Source organism: Ceratotherium simum, chromosome 1, assembly GCF_057802395.1.
Source record: "Ceratotherium simum simum isolate JZ-2026a chromosome 1, ASM5780239v1, whole genome shotgun sequence".
Taxonomy (NCBI): Eukaryota; Metazoa; Chordata; class Mammalia; order Perissodactyla; family Rhinocerotidae; genus Ceratotherium; species Ceratotherium simum.
The window spans coordinates 87,471,156-87,488,149 of record NC_141900.1 but is presented as its reverse complement, the minus strand read 5'-3'; the positions used below and the strand labels follow the sequence as shown (position 1 = coordinate 87,488,149).

The window sequence follows — 16,994 nt, the reverse complement described above, 5'->3', positions numbered from 1 at the left end:
GGGCAGATCACAAAGAGTACGCAACTGATAGTGAGATGGTTTCAGCTAATAAAGAGTGCCAGGAAGAAAACGGAGCATGCTAATGAGGGAGCATCTGGGAGGCGTGGGTGGGTGGCTCTGAGGCCAGACCAGAGGACCAGAGGGGTCAGCCATGGGTATGATGAGGGCAGAGGCTCCAATGGCGGAAGACAGGCCTAGGAAGGCTGGTGAGGCTGGAGCAGGGGCTTGGAATAGACCTCTGGTTTGACCACACCAGGAGGTAGGAGAGGGGAAGGGAAAGAAATGGGGACTCAGTCATCGCTTTACAAGGAATTCTTTTTAGGGCAACACAAATTTCCTGTCATCACCACGACTCCCTCATGTGTAGCCACTCCTCATCTCCCACATGCTGATCCCTCCACCCAGCATGCCCTTCCACCCCCACCCTTCTGGCCCTGGCAAACTCCTACTTCATCGTTGAGATCCAGCTCAAAAGTTGCCTCCTCTGAGAAGCCTTCCCAGACTCCTGCCTGCAGGCAGAGGTGGCTGAACCCCCCTGTCCTCTACAGAGCCTTTGCCCCCTCTGCCAGGCACTTCTCCCACCCTTCAAGGTGAGATTTAAGAGAGTGGCCTCAGGAGGCTGACCCAGTCTGGCTTCACCTCACCAGCCGTGTGACATGGGGTGTTCATTTCCTAGGGCTGTTCTAACAAAGCACCACAAACTGGCTGGCTTAAAACAACAGAAATTTATTGCCCACAGTTCTGGAGGCCAGAGGTCTGAAGTCAGGGTGTTGGCAATGTTGATCCTTTCTTGGGGCTTTAGGGAGAACCTGTTCCATGCCTGTCTCCTAGTTTCTGGTGATGGCCGGTATCCTTGGCCTTCCTTGGTGTGTGGACCCCTTGCTCCAATCTGCCTCCGCGTGCACATGGCCGTCTTCTCCCTGTGTCTCTGTCTTCACATGGCGGTCTCCTCTCTGGGTCTCCCTCTTCTTCTTACCAGGATACCAGTCACATGGGATTAAGGGCCCACCCTACTCCAGTATGACCTCATCTTAATTGAACTAATCACGTCTGCAACGACCCTATTTCCAAATAAATTTGCATTCTCAGATACTGGGGGTTAGGACTTAAACAGTTTTGGGGGGCACAAGTCAACCCACAAGACTTGGGTAAGTTTAAGCTGTTTCCTCCTCTCTAAAACGCATACAAAAAAGTACCCTCCTCCTAACGTTGAAGATGAAATGCACTAACAGGTCTCTGATGCTCACCTTGGCGCACAGTAAACCTCCAACAGGGCAGCTGCCACCATTGCCGGCGGTAATAACCGGCCAGCCCACTGTGAGCTCTTCCAGGCGGAAACCATGTCTGATTCCTTTTGTTTTTTAATCTCCAATGTCTAGCACAAAGTTTGTGCTCAAAAAATTTTGCAGGCTGAATGAGCAGCTGCCATTGTGAGGGCAATGTTAAGATCCAAGGAGTGATTTTGAACATCTCTGTTTCCATCAAAAAAAAAATTTTTTTTAATTTTTTATTTATTTATTTTTCCCCTCAAAGCCCCAGTAGATAGTTGTATGTCATAGTTGCACATCCTTCTAGTTGCTGTGTGTGGGACGCAGCCTCAGCATGGCCGGAGAAGCGGTGCGTCGGTGCGTGCCCAGGATCCGAACCCGGGCCACCAGTAGCGGAGCAGGCGCACTTAACCGCTAAGCCACGGGGCTGGCCCTCCATCAAAAAAAATTTATTGGGAGAAGAATTAGGCAAGGGTTCAAACTTTCTTGGATAAGTGTTTAGTGAGCTCTGGATGCTTAAAATGTATCTCAAAATTTATTAAATTATTAAATCAAAAATGCCTCCAAATTATCTCAAAATATCTTTAAATTATTCTTTAAAAGCCTTTCTAAATTCTATGAAGGGCAGGGAGAATTATTGTTCATTAGTCTTCTAATTAATGCTTATCATAAGCAATATATCAATCCTAGGGAAAATTTATGTGGCAGCAACGCTGTATTTTTTTATGTGCTACATGTACATTTTATGGTTCATTGGGGCCCTTTGCATAATCAATATGATTGGTACATTTGTAAAAAGCTTTGGGGCATAATTTTATTATTTTAAGTGATTATAAAGGTTTATAGTTCTTTGCTCTATGACATCTCCAGTCATTATTGTATTTTTTTGATGCCAAGGCCTTACTTCAGAATGTAACCTCCAACTGCAGCATCATTTTTATGGAGAAAATATGATCTGTTTTACAATGACTCACTTTATGATTAGCTTCCAGGGACACAAAGTAGAGAAAGTGATTAATTCTCCTTTAAAACTTAATTCCACCACACCTCCTCTCTCTTACCTCCCTATTCCCCATCCCTGCCCCCACCCATTGGGTGCAGGCAGAATTAACTGGGTGCAGGCAGAATTAACTGAAATAGGACGTGTCTCAACTCATCCTACGTGGCAGCTCTTTTCAGACAGGGTTCAAGTTTTCTGTTATATTCAACAAAGCTTGTGCACATAGCAGGTTTATTAAATGTGGATTCTAATTGATGGCCTGTTACATTATTGAATATCCCAGCCAAAGTCAATCCATAAAAATGCATACATAATATATATTACATCTATAAGTTATATGTAGCTAATACCATTGTATAGCTAACATATATGTTATATGTACATATATAATATATATTGTAGCTAAAACATGTTATTTTTTTCTGTCACATGCATAAAATATCTCTAGAAGAACACACTAGAAAGGAATAGCACTGGTTGTCTGTGCGGAGGGATGTGAGAGTCCGGGGGATATGATGAAGACAGTAGGCATTATATTGCATTTAGACTTTCTGAATCATGTGAATTGCTACCTATTCCAAAAAATGTTTTAAGTTTATCTATGCCCATAATTGACATCTAGATATGCATTTTTTTCCCCTTGCTGATATGTTGTTTCAAGAGTACACATATGACTTCCCAGTTAGATCGTAGACTTCTAAAAGCCCAAGATCGTCCCTTTCACTTATTCTCTATCCTCCAGGATCCCAGTTAAGCATGATGGCTGCCCAGTCCCCAGCATTGCTTGTGATGGAATCTACCACCTCAGTGTTCTTCATTTTTTCAATCAGCAAACATAGGCAGAGCTTCTAGGAGCTGGGGAGCCAGCAGTGGATAGAAGGCCACCTCCTCCCTCTAAAGCAAGGGCAGAGGTGGGAGCAGGGGTGGGACAGACTCAGGTGTCACCATTTATCCATTTATCGTAGGATGGCAGCAGCTCCCATGGCGATATGAATCAAGTGCCACAGGGGAGAAAAACTCAGAACAGAGGCTTCACAGACAGGGCGCCTTTGAGCTGAGCTTGGAGAATAGAGGTGTCTCAGGTGGAAAAGGGCTGGCCCTTGAAGGGCGTATTTCTTCCAACCGGCTATGGCTGAGCAGTTAAGAGCATGCATAATTGACTGCGTGTAGCCATCTGCCTCTGGCAAGCTATTTAGATTGTTTTCTTAACTGTGAAATAGGAAGACAAGAGTTCCTTCCTCACAGGTTTGTTGTGAAAATGAAATTAATGCTTGCAAAGCACTTCACACAGGGCTTGGCACGAAGCAGGTGATCAGCAAACCTTAGCTGTGATTATTAGACTTACCTGGCAGCTGAAGAAGAAAACATCAAGGCCTGAGTCCCAGTTAGAAACCTGGGCAGTTCCAGGCTCCCTGACTTTCCGTGGCCCAAGGAGCACCCGCTGTGTTCAGAGCTCTACAGACCCCAAGGAAAACCTTGCTGCCTTGGGTGGATTTCTGGTTTCAAAAGAGGAGAGGAAAACGCTGATGAGCCACTGGAGGAAAATGAGGAGACTGAGCTTGGGGTGGTCCCCAGGGTCAAGACTGGGGGTCTGGGGATGTGGGCGCACCGGGCGGAAGTGGGAGGCCCAGGAGCCCCTGTCTGTACGTACAGTGACATCGGAAGGCAGCACTCCACAGCTGCAGAGAATGCACTCCTTTGATCCTTAGGAGGTGGGTGCTGTTAGAAAGGCCCTTTCGGTCATCAGAAGGTGAAGGGAAGTGCCCTTTGTGAGGGACGGTCCCCAGGGAGATATTCTGACTAACCTTGGATCCAGGCTTTCTTCTAAAGAGTCTGAACTCTTACCCAATAAGCTCACAGTCTGGATAGAACTTGATGCGAGAACTCTTTGGACACAGGGAGTGTTAGATCCTTCCTGAGAGGTGGAGGAAGCTGGGAAATTCACTCTCTTGTACTCCCTATGAAAGAGAGGGATGAATGCTGCCTCATTTGGAATGGACCAGGTGCAGTCCCGCCTTAGGACAGAGGAACAAACCTGTGGGTCTTGATCCTCACGCCCTCCTACATCCATCCTACGCCATCCATCACTGTCTGGGGGATGGTTACAGGGCTCCGCTGAGAATAGCACAGAGACCCCATCTGTAAATTGTCCCCCATTCAGGGTGTTAAAAGAGCGACAATCCTGAGGCACTCCATGATATAACCTGGAATGTTCACTCCTGGAGTTAAAATGATTTGCCATGGCCAGTAGTAGATATCACCCTGTGTGAACTCCAAGATAGACTAAGATAATTAATAATAATAACAATAAGTAATAGCTACAAAGACTGTTGTATTTTTCAAAGCTCTTCAACAATTTTTGCCTCCAGAGTTTTGAATTGTCTCTGAAAAGGAGTTAGGGTAGATATTTTTTTCCCCAATTTGCAGATGAGGAAATTAACACTTCAAGAGTTTCCTAATATCATAAGCTAGTTGATGATAGAACGAAGACTAGAAATACAACTTTCTGCTTTTTAAATTATCTCTGGAGATCGATACATCTATCCAACCAGTATTCCTTGAGCCCCTGCTACGGCCAGGCATGGTGCTGGGCCCCGGGATATAAGAATGAACACGTAGATGGCCACGTAGAGCTCTGAGTGTAGTGGGGGAGGCCAGAACTGCGCACATAGAGAAAAACCTAGAATGCAAGAACCATCTGTGCTGTGAAGGAAGGGAAGGAGTCAGGAGAGAACTCCTTAACCTCTAAGATTCTCTGAACCTGGGATTTAACTCAAGTCTCTGAGCTACATGATTGTCAGGATTCTTTCCAGTCTGATAATTTAGGAATTCCCTCATGATTGTGGGAGGCGGGCAGGTTTGGTTTCGCCTTTGGCCCTCACAGCCACCCTTGCTGCAGGCTTGCCCTCTCTGAGCTGTGGGCTCTGCGCCTTCTCCCTCTGCACGGAGGCAGATCACACTATCCCAGCTGTGCAGTGTGTGTAAATGTTATCAAAATGCCCTGGTGACGGGGAAGAACAATGCCTCAGAGGTTAATGAAGTCATGGGAACCTCCAGGGCTAGATCCCGGCCCCGGCGGCCTGTGGCTGCCGTCCGTCCGCATCTGGCCCAGCTTGTTTCCTTTGCAGGTCTGCAGCCCTGTCCCCGTGGGTCCCGGCAAAGCTGCAGGAGTTTTACTCATTCCAGAGCAAGCAAGAAAGACACCTGGGCTAGATACCCTCCCCATAGACCTAAGGCCCCAAAATGGAATGCGTCCCCCAAGAGCAGAAGTAATAATGGGGTTGGATAAACCTGAGTTTTGTGACTCAAGCTCCCAGGTAGAGTGAATAAAAACCCTTAAAAAGACCAACAATTGGGGGCCGGCCCCGTGGCTTGGCGGTTAAGTGCACGTGCTCCGCTACTGGCGGCCCGGGTTCGGATCCCACGTGCGCACCGAAGCACCGCTTGTCCGGCCATGCTGAGGCTGCGTCCCAAATACATGCAACCAGAAGGATGTGCAACTATGACTTATAACTGTCTACTGGGGGCTTTGGGGAGAAAAAGGAGGAGGGTTGGCAATAGATGTTAACTCAGGGCCGGTCTTCCTCAGCAAAAAGAGGAGGGTTGGCATGGATGTTAGCTCAGGACTGATCTTCCTCACAAAAAAAAAAAAAAGACCAACAATTAAGGCAGTTTGGAAGGTCCTTGGGAATGCGAAAGGGAGAGTTGGGGAACAGTGGTGGAAAAACACTGGGGTGGTACAGCAATTCTGATTTCTGCAGATGGAGCAAGCAGCCCATCTGCTGCTTCACACCCATCTGAGATGTGGAGGAGCCGGTGATTAAATGAAAAGTTCTAGCATGTGTTTACCTTAAACGCAGGGCAGAGTCTACAGCTCCTGTGTATTATCTTGTGAAGTTTCAGTCACTGAAAACTGTAGGGCTACGTCCATGTCAGTTCTTACCTGAGTAGGATGGGTTTCTTTGGGGACACGGGAGTGTGGGTTTTGACAAGTGTAGGAGGGGTTGTGTGGGTGAACCAGTCATTTCTTGAATTGAGAAAAACACTAATAGTCTGCTCCATCCACATTGTATGTTTTAGATTGTTCCTGGGGCAGACGTTTCATCTTAACCACGTTTATGAGACACAGCGGATGAAATTACAGCACAGTGAATATCACTATTCATGCATGCCTTTATTCGCTCTCTGAAGAGTGTAGTGATTTCAGGAGTCAGGCTACTGGGTTTGAATCCTGACTCCACTACTTAATAGCTGTGTGATCTTAGGCCAGTTACTTACTTTCCATAAATGCCTCAGTTTCCTTATCAATAAAATGGGATTAAAAACAGCACCTTCTGAAGTTGTTGAAAAGACTAACACCTAGCTCAGGGCTAACACATGTGGTAAGGATCAACGAACTCTAGATATTATTCACAGTGTCTTTATTATCAAATGCCAACTATTAGCCATGCTAAGTATGGAATGGACACACCAATAGATAACGTGAGGTTCTTGCCCTCAAAGAAAGAACTCATGGTCTGCATATGTATATAACTAACAAAAAACATTCGAAGTCAGCTAGCAAATTAAGGCACTAACTCGAGGCTGGGGGACCCCAGAGGAGGACGTGATTATGGCCTGAGAGGTGGGGCCGGATCAGAATAGGCTGCACCGTATCTGAGCCTTCAAACTCTATGACAAGTGGAAAGTAGATTAATTCCAGGCACAAGGAGAAGCAAAGGCAAAGACTTGTGGGCAAAAACCAGTGTCACAGTTGATCTAAAGGGCCTTCCCGCTCTCAGTGGGAGAAGAAGATGGAAAGGTTAGCGGGGCCAGAATTTGGAGACCTTGAATGCCATGTTCAGGAATTTGGGCAACAGGAAAGCAGACGAGATTGAGCAGGTGAGGGACCGGGATCACATCTGATTTTGAGGACAACACTCTGGTGGCAGGTGGAGGGAGGGCAGGAGAGGAGGGAGGTGAAGGTGCAAGATGCAGAGCCAGGGGCTGCCAAGGTGCAGAGGAGAACCAGACAGCTCTTTCCTCAAGGAGCTCGGAGTTCACCGGGGAAATGAGACACACGCGTGTGAACATCCAGGGAGGAGGGCCACGTGACGAAGCTATGTCTACCTTCAGGTAGACACCAGAGAAAGAAGGTTTTCATTTCCTCATCTGCAAAATGGATTAATGGTAAGATATTTACCTCTCCGGATTATATGAGGATTAAATCATTTGAAGAAAGTCAAGTGTTGAGCATATGCCCAGAATACAGGCAAAGATCCACACAATACTAGTTAAGCGCACATCCTGGCTCTGGTCAGTCTCCAGGGTGGAAGAAGCATGCTGTTTTACCGCACCGGGTAGGGTAATGGGGGGATGGCCAAGGGCTAAGCGGGAGATGAGACTGGAAAGCAGGTTGGGGAGTACCGATCATGAAGACTGAGCCGAAGCCAAGGCCTCAGGCTTCTTTTATTTCAACTTAATTAGGAATTGACTCATATCTCCCTCCCCCAGTTCCATCTCCACGGCACATCTTCTATTGTTCCTATCATAGGATCTGTGGCTTTTTGAGTTGGGACACCAACAGCCTGAGAGACAGAGGCATGAAGGTGGATGATCTTGATAGGGAGGCAATGAACCAATGCTGTTTTCAAGCTGTGTGAGCGAGGACAAGCCAGCTCAACTCTCCAGGCCTCAGTTTTCCCCCCATGTGATGAGGGCACCAGGCCAATGATCTCTAACATCCACTGAGCCCCAGGCTCTCTCTGAATCTGAGGTTTTTGGGAATTCCAAGGATCAGGGGTTATGTGTTTGCTCATGTTCTGAGGGCCCTCGTATAAGCAGTTCCATTGCATTTGACGTGGAGGGACAATCTGATTTTGCAATCCACAGCCCTGGCCTGCAGTGGATGCAGCCATCATGGAAAAACCTCTCCACCTGCTGCCCCGGGGCACGACCTTCTCTTCTGATCCAGAATACAGGGCTTTGAGAGAGAAAATGCCTGTTGAAGAGCAGCAACAAGAAAGAGCACAGAGCATTTTCCCTGTTGCCCATGGCTCCTCAGGGAAGTGAAAGCACTAGAAAAGATGTGGGCAGTGGTAACAAGAATGTTCCCTTCCATTTATCGAGTATCAACTAGGCCTCATGCATTCCTTCACCTTCTCACAGTGATTCTGCAAAATTGATGTTATTACTTCTTTTATAGAAGAGGAGACTGCAGCTCAGGGAGGTTAAGTAAAAGCCCAAGGTCACACAGCTACTAAATCGAAGAGCAAGGATTCAAATTCTAACTGACTCACTCCAAGCCAATTCTCATCTGCCATACATACAGTGTCTCAATCCTACACCTTTAGCAACCAAGTTCCTTTTGCCTGAGACGCATCCTTCTATCTCGGCTTCACACCCCATCTCCCGTAACTTCTCCCCTTCTTCCTCCTGGCCCACGATCATGGATGCGTCTCCAATTTTAAAACAAACCAGTACACACAAACCTTTCCCTCTTTCCCTCCTTCCCTTCACAGCCACCCTCAATGCCTCCATTTCCTCATCTCCCAAGTTACTGCACGTCACGACAAGCACGCTCTGGGGGAAGGCCCCAGTGACTTTTCACTGCCAGACTCAGTCCATAGGTTTCAGTCCTCGCAGCAGGGGAGACTCTTGACCACCTCCTTCTCACTAAAACATTCTCCCCCCCATTTCCATGGCACCCCTCTCTCTAGGTTACCCCCCACGCAACTCCTCATTCTCCCTCTCCCCTTCCTCAGCCTGTTCTGTAAGTTGGGAAGGGCTCTGCCTCCAGCCTCTTCTCCACTGCAGAGTATCCTGGGCTGACTATCTACAGCCACGGCTGCAACCCCCACCTGCACATGGTTGGCTCTCCAGTCTCTATGTCCATTCCTGACCTCAGGTCTGAGCATCAATGTTGCAGATATAACTTCGAGACATGGCCCCTGAGTGCCCCAAGGGTCTTCAGAGTCAACTTGTTCAAAACTGGACTCATCATTTTCTTCTCCCAAACTTGCTTCTCTTCTTATGTTCTCCATCTCAGTTAGTGACATTCAATCGTGGCTCTCAGAGAATCCACCCAGTCACCCACGTGGGAAACCTAGACTCCTAGACTCTTGCCACGCCTTCACACCCTCAACACACCACACACACAGCACCACACACCATGCCACATCCAATGGGTTGCTAAGTCCTATCAATTCTGCTCCCCAAATACCTCTTGCATCAGGCTCCTCCTCTTCTTTCCTACTGCCACTGAGCTCAGGCCCTCTGGGGACAGGGACATTAGCCTCCCAAAGTGCTGTGCTCACCTCCAGTCTCAAATCTGCCACAGATCCTTCAGTCCCCTGCAGCTGGAATGATCTTGCTCACATGGAAAGCTGGTCTTGTCTCTTCCAGCTTATGACTCTTCAGGGATTCTGCATTGTCAAAGGATCTCGCCCCTATCCACCTCTCCAGCCTCATCTTCTATCACTCCCCACAAACCCTGCACTCTGTTTAGGGCAAAACACTGCAGTTCTCAGCTCTTGTCCTCACTTCCACACATTGCTCCACCTGCCTGAAATGCTTTTGCCTTTGCTCTTCCCCTGGTGAGGTCCTCTTCCTCCTCCAAGACCCTGTTCCCTCCTCAGGAGCCCTCCCTGACCTCCCCAGGCTGAGCTGAGCCTGTCTTGCTCTCTGCTTCCTATGCGCTTGCCCACGACACGCGTTACAGCCCCTACTGCACTTTAGCTGTTTGTGTACAGATGGTGCTTCTCCCCTGAGAGGGCAGGGGCTCTGCCAACCAGCGTTTGCATATCAGCACTGTGCACAGAACCTGGCACACTAGCCCCGTTAGAGTAGATGTTGTTGAATAATAATACGTAAGTGCATGACTTTGGGGAGAGGTGCCCAGCCTGAACCCCAGCTGATATTCATTGCATCGTACAACTTGGCAGTCAGAGACAAAGCCCAATCTTGTAGATAAAATCCAACCACGTCTTTATCAAGTCAGCTTTTGTGTATTGAGCACCTTCTTGGGGTCAGGCACCACCATACTGGGCCCTTAGAGTCCAAGATGAATGAAGTACCGCTCTGGGGCCCCAGGAACTTGGAAGTCAGGGGTTAGAAACCCTTGGCACCTTATGAACAGGTGCTGTAGCCTCAGGATGATAAACGTGAGCTTTTGTCTTGTGTTGGGGGGTGTGGTGGCTGGAGGCTCTGTTCCACCCCTCAATGCTGACGTGACTGGAGATTAAAGCTATTTAGGATAAGGATCAAGGGGACTTGACCAAACCTGCACTTAAGTCTGTGGTCAGCAACATCACAGAACTGCACGTGGGGCTGAGAACCCTGACCCCTGACTTTGACAGGGACCACGGGAAAAACCATTTTAAACCTTGAGCCTTAGGTTCCTGTGTAAAATCTCCCAGCTGGCACTCATGTTTGCATTCAATATCTCTATCTCTATCTGTATCTATACCTATGATACTATGTGCTCTTCTGGGTGGTCTGAGGAAGTAGAAGATGAATAAGAAAGATCCCACATTAAGAAGTTTAAAATCTTCTGTGGACGCTAACTCTCATATACAGATAACCAAAATGTGATAAAATCCCAGGATTGTGGAATAGCATCTATAAAGTGCTTGGAGTTTCGACTATAAGCCCAGGTGTTCTGGGCCAGCCAGCTTGCTGGTGGGAGCAAGATGGCAAACAGGGCCAAGGACACAGACCAGCTACCTGGGGACAGATGTGTTCACTGCCTATGGGTGACCCTCCTAAGCCCAGCCAGCCTCAGGCTTCATTCCTGAAAGTCCCGTTGTGCATAAGGGGGGGGGGCCGTTGGATACTGGGGAGGGTCCAGAGCAATTCTACTTTTGCTGTCTTCGGCTACAAAGAGAAGCTGGTTTCCTAAGCCTGGATGTCTGCTCTCATTTTAATTTTCCATGATCTGGTAATGGGACCAATCCCAAATAGTGTGAATTTAAAATGCCTCAAGTTTTGCAATATACATTCTCCCTTTAAAAACTTAACATGTTTGTTTCCAGGTTTTTAGAGAAATTGATTCATCAAGTGCAAAAACACTGCGTAAACCAGAAAGCATACAACTTTTTTAATTCCCAATTTTATGAGTATTGTTTGGTTTTCAACAGAGAAATAAGCTTTTGTTGACATGGATATTAGGGGAACAGTACTATAAAACATCAAGAACAGTCACACACACACATCTCACAGCACTGATAGGGAACACCCTGTCTTTCCTATAGGCGGCGTGGAAAACGGTGCCAGAACGATCCCGCAGAAACTTCCTGATGAAAACAGCCCGGTCAGCCTTTCCCAGGCTTGAGGCCGGCTGCCGCGGAACCGCAGCCAGGGCGCCAGCGCTTCCTTTCGTGGCTCCGAAAATGCTGTGCCACGCGGGCAGCTCCTGCGTGCTCCCGACTTGTGGGGCTCAAGGAGTCCATGGTCCCTGGCACGAGGCTAGGTCCTGGGGATATCCCCCTTCCTTCCCAGTCCCACCTGGCAGAAAGACTCCAGATTATTTGTCCAGGAGTCACGTGAGCCAAATCCATGCTCCCCTTCGCCCCCTCGTTAATCATCCCTCCTCCTCTAGGTCCGCTTCCTCTCGCTTCTCCTCACCCCCCACCCCCACCCCTTGCCTAGGCGGCTCCTCTGCAGGGGGCTACAGGATCCGCATCCCCTCAAGCAGCTTTTGCAAAAAAGAAGAGGGGTGCTTCTTTGTTCTTTCACCAGGTTAACTCGGTTTATGGAATTCAACTCCCACCTCCAATCCAAGTCTGCAAATTTCTCTCACCACCGCATCGAGCTCTGGCCGCTTCATTCATTGAGATTTTCTAAGTTCCAGCCCTGGACTAGGAGCCCTTCCCGAATATCTTAGTTGTCTCATAACAACCCTTCGAGGTAGGTGTTTGCTATCCCAATGTTACAGATGCAAAGAGCCGAGGTACAGAGAGTAACTTGCCCGGGGTCTTACAGCTAATACATGGGCACAGCTGGGTTTGGAGCCCAAGTCGGTTTTGACCCTGGACCCCTAAATCTTTATTGCTGTTCTTTATATAGCAAGAATAAGAATAGCTAATACTTATTGAGCAATTACTACTTGCCAAGCACTGGGCAAAGTATTTCTCCAAAGTAATCTCAGAGGCAGCTCTGCCACTTACCAGGCAAGTTTCTTAACCTCTTTTTGACTCCATTCCCTGTCTGCAAAATGAGGCTAAAATGTGGCTGTTATGAAGAGAAATGAATTAATATATGAAAGCACTTAGAACACAGACTGGCACATATTAATCCCTCAAAATTTTGTCTTTTTTTTTTTTCCATCACAAGTGAGGCACCTAGGCTTGCAGACGTTAAGCAACTAGAGTCCAGATGGCCCAGGGCACATCCTGCAGCGCAGACCTGCTCAGGAGTCGTGCGGGATGCGGGCTCGCCCGCAGGTGAGTTGCATCTGGCAGGTGGGAGACGTGCTTTTCGGCTTTGCTGCAGAGCGCGCTGCAGCCCGGAGGCCTCGAATGGTCCTTAGTGGACACACAAGGTTGGGGGTCGCTTCGCTCCGGATTTGGGCGTGCAAGGACCTCCCCTCAGAAGCACTGCGGACGGCACCTGTGCGCCGGAGCGAGCTGCCCCGTGGGCGGGGAGCAGTCGGGCGCGGGGGCTCCCCCGGCCGCCCTGCACACTCACCCTCACACCCCCGCCCGCCCGGAGCCCGCCGCCCGCCGCGCTCCCCCGCCCGCGCGCTCCAGGGCGGAGTTTCCTCCTCTGCTCATTGTTCGGGGCCCAGCGCCCGCCCAGCCCGGCCCCGCCGCCGCCGGCGCGCTCCTGGGGGAGGGGGTGGGGGCGGGGGCCGGCGCGGACGGGACGGGAGTCGCCGCAGCCGCCCGCCCGGCCGCAGCCGCGCAGACACCGCCCGCGACGCGGCCGCTCCTCTGTCGCCTGGCTCCGCGCCTCAGCCCGGCTCTGCCGCAGCGGCCGCGACGAAGGGCCGCCGGAGCGCGACTCCGGAGCCCCAGGTCACCGCCCGGCCGCCGGAGCCACCACCAGGCCTCCCCGAGCGGCGCCCACGCTCCCGCCGCCCGGACGCCGGGACCCTCCGCCAACCCGCGGCCACCTGCTCCGGGCCCCAAGCCAGGGCACGATGCGCTCCGCGCTGCCGCTCTTGGCGCTGCTGCTGCTGCAGCCGCCGGCGTCGCTCTTCCTGGTTGCGCAGCCCACTGCTGTTACGTCGTCGCCCTCCGGGAATGGTGAGTGGTGCCCCGAGCCGCTGAGACCCCTACTGTGCCCTTGCGCCCCCGGCCGGGCCGCGCTGCGGCGAAGCCCGCCGCGCCTCGTGGCCGGACCGGGAGCAGTCCCTCCGCGCACCTCTCGCGGGGGCCACACGCGGAGTCCTGACCTTGCACCATCCACGCCCCTTCCAAACCCTAGAACGCAGCAGGTGCCGGGCCCGGAGCGTGGGCTGTCCCCGAATTCCCTTCGGGTGGAGTGGGCGGTGGATTATGCAGGGACGAACAGGGGTGCGCTGGCGCTGAATGGGTTTCGGGCAAAGAGAGTGGGGACTTAGGACACCGAGAGGGTCCACGCTTCCGCGGGCCCCCTAGGGTGAGATCACTCCTTTTTTCCTTGTTGGAGGGAGTGTGGGACGGTATTGTGTAGTCGTTGATTCCAGGCAGGGCGGCAGGCTGGAAGCTCACGAGCAAGTTCCCGAAGCAGCTGACAAGCCTCCAGTAACGGCCTACGCGGGCGGTGTGTTCACTCTTTCGCAGAGAGGTCTTTCCAAGCTGTTTGTGTATCTCAGCCCACCTGAGCCCGTGCTAGGGCAGGTGGAGGGGGAGTAAGTGGACCTTCCACAGTCCCAAAGTCACTCGTCTGAGTGGGGTCCTTGCCTCCATGTCACCAAAGGAACAGATCCTTTCTTAGTACATTGTCAGAACGGTGAGACCCTCTTCAACCCCTTTGGATAACCAGGAACTTTTCTCTCACGCAGCTTGGTCTACACCTTAGAAATATCTAACATGTTTCCTCTCAAGGTGAAATGTCACCCTTTTAGGGGACAGACAGTGACTTCAAATCCAATCAGAGCAGGTGTTCCAGAGCCCCTAGGAACAGCTGGAGTCTCAGCCCCAGGAGAGAGGTGCATTTCTTTCTTGCGCACCTGAGCACGTGTCTGCAGAAAGAGAGAGAGAGTTATCTTCCCACCCTAGGGTCAGGAGGACCAGGGTGAGAGCCCACACAGGGAAGGGACCCTGCTGCTGGCAGTTGCTGGCATTTGGGACTAAACTCTCAGGGGGAGGGTGGGATGGAATGGCAGTACAGTCTCTTCTCTGCACCACAGAGAACCTTTAGTGGGAAGGGGCTGGCGGGCAGAGAACAAGCAGGCTTAGGCATGCTTCAGTGAGTGGCTCTGAGACTCCACCAGCCTGGCCTGAAAGGGAAGGGCACTCCCAGTGGGCAAAGAGTGTGCACCCTCCGGAGGAGGGGGTGCGGGGTGAGGAATGGTCGGAACAGCTCTGGGGATGGCAGTCACTGAAGATTTGCACAACCTGCAGGGTTGAGAGACGCTGGAGTAAGGCCACCATGCTCTCAGGGCAGCTGGACTTCACTGTGCGCTTCGACACGCACCCTTTCTGTGCGGAGCCTTGTAGCACCACCTAGAAAGGAGATGGGCTATGTCAGGAAGGTTGGGCTAGTTCCCAGTGCTTCTGAGCTTAAAGAGGCTGAGCTTTGGGAGGGGGAGGGTTGGGACTAGGCCACCCATGGGATCACCCGACTCACTGCTGGCTTCAAGGCTGGACTGTCTCCCCTGGCATCTGGGCACTGCTCAGAAACCCTGTCTCTTCCTGGAAGCCCTCCTCAAGCCTAGCACAGGACCATGGCACATGGTAGGCTCTTGATATGTAGTCAACAAATGTGGCAAACAGAAACAACCGTAACCCCGCTCCTGCCCCCAACAGCAAGTCACCTGGCCTTTCCAAGCCCTGGGTGCCCGATTCCTAAAATGCTATTATTAGAAAATGCAGTGATAAAGGGAAGTGCTTTGAAAAGTGTAAAGCAGCAAGGGGGTATTATTATTATTATTATTATTATTTGTATACATTGAGGCCAGAGGAAGCTGAGGGGTGCGGGCTCGGTGTTGAGTGGCTGTGGCAGATTTTATATCCTCCTATGGGGACTCAGGATGCCTCCATCTCTGCCCTTCAGAAGGTGTGGCCTCCCGATGGTGTAACCCCCAAACTGCTGGGATCTTGTGATTCAGTTCTAAACAACATAGGTTTATAGTGGGAGTCTCCTTGACAAAGGCGTTATCCCCACACAGGCCCCCTCGGTGCTTCCCTTATACAGACGGGTCACGCAGCCACACCATAAACAACCTTATTAAACTCAGGGGTTGACAGTCCATTAGACCCCTTTCCAGTGCTTTTTGGTTTGATACATTTGCTTGAACCACGTGACAAGTCACACCTCTGAGCCTCAGTTTCATTCATTATCTTTAAGATAGAATGAAAGAGCGGAAGGGACCTCTGGTTTCACTGTTATAACATTTCTGGGGTCCTGTGTTCCCTCAGCTGCCGAAAAGGACAGGCTGACTTGTACATCATTCTGATGGAGTCATTCGATGGATGAGTCCTAGGCAAGGAAAAGGCAGCGTGGGCTGCTGGAAAACGCTCAGGCTTTGGGCCAGAAAGTCCTTTGAGATTGTAGACAAGATAGTGGACCTGTCTGGGCGTCGGTGTCCTCATCTGTAAAGTGGTAACAAATCTCTAACCTGCAGGTCGCCCTGAAGATGAGAGAGATCTTATGTAATGAGCTTGACATTGTGCCCAGCTCCTGGTCAGAGCTCAGTAAATCCTAGCTGTTGTGATTAACAAAGCATAGGTATTGAGCACTTGGTCGATTTAAGGCGCCGCCAGTGTCAGGATTCTGCTAATGTTTGTGGGTGTCAATTGATAATGTAGTAATAAAAACCGAAGCTGAACTGCCACACGGTGTGGGAAGGGAGGCAGGTGTAAAAAAGCACTAAGATTTGGGAAGAGGTGATCTGGGCAAAGCTTTCTGAAGGAGGTGGGGGTTTATACAGGGATTTTAAAATAAAAAAGTTCAGCGTGGGGTGGGAGACCATTTCTGGGGTGGCTGAGGCTGAGTGAATTGCAGGGTGTAGCGGGGAGATAGAGGTGAGAGGCTGGGGGTCCCAATGGGAGTTCTCGAGATGGGGTCAGTGAGTCGCAGGAAGGCTTTGGGGAGGAGGCGGGCTTTCAGAGCCCCGAGAGAAAGTTCCATGGGATGGGGCAGGGGACAGCGGGTGTTCCTAGCATGATGGCTCTGCTTGACATGGCTTTGAGGCAGGAGTGGAAAGACATGGTGGGGGGGCCTTGGGAGCAGACTGATCTAAGCAGACCTGAGAAGGGGGAACAGGATGGGGAGGGATGAGAGAAGACTGAGGGACACAGAGGCACCTGGTGGCAGCTTGGCCAGAGCTGCAGGGTGTGGCCGCCCAGGAAGGGGCAGAGGAGGGGAGCTTGGCGTGCCCAGGAGGGTCCTCTGTGGGTCGCCCTGGGCCAGAGAAGGCAGGGCACAGGGGTCGGGGAGAGGTGGGCCACACCGCATCTGCCTTTTCCTCTGGAGTCCATGTTGGAAGGGAGAGGAAGGGCTCCTGCTGAGTGGGGTTTTGATACCTCTGCCCTTTGGGAGCTGAGAGAGGAAAGGGACTCCGCCTGGTTGAATTCCCCTGGGCAGGGAGAGCTGGAGCG

General features: G+C 50.8%; 1 protein-coding gene across 1 annotated transcript in view; it reads left to right on the top strand.

Annotated features, from left to right (window-relative positions):
* Positions 1 to 12,671: 12,671 nt before the first annotated feature.
* Positions 12,672 to 16,994, top strand: part of PODXL (podocalyxin like) — a 44,536-nt gene continuing 40,213 nt past the window's right edge. The window contains exons 1-2 of the mRNA XM_087434298.1: positions 12,672 to 12,689; positions 12,776 to 13,493. Coding sequence (XP_087290424.1) covers positions 12,672 to 12,689; positions 12,776 to 13,493 — 736 coding nt within the window. The remainder of the gene's footprint in view (positions 12,690 to 12,775; positions 13,494 to 16,994) is intronic.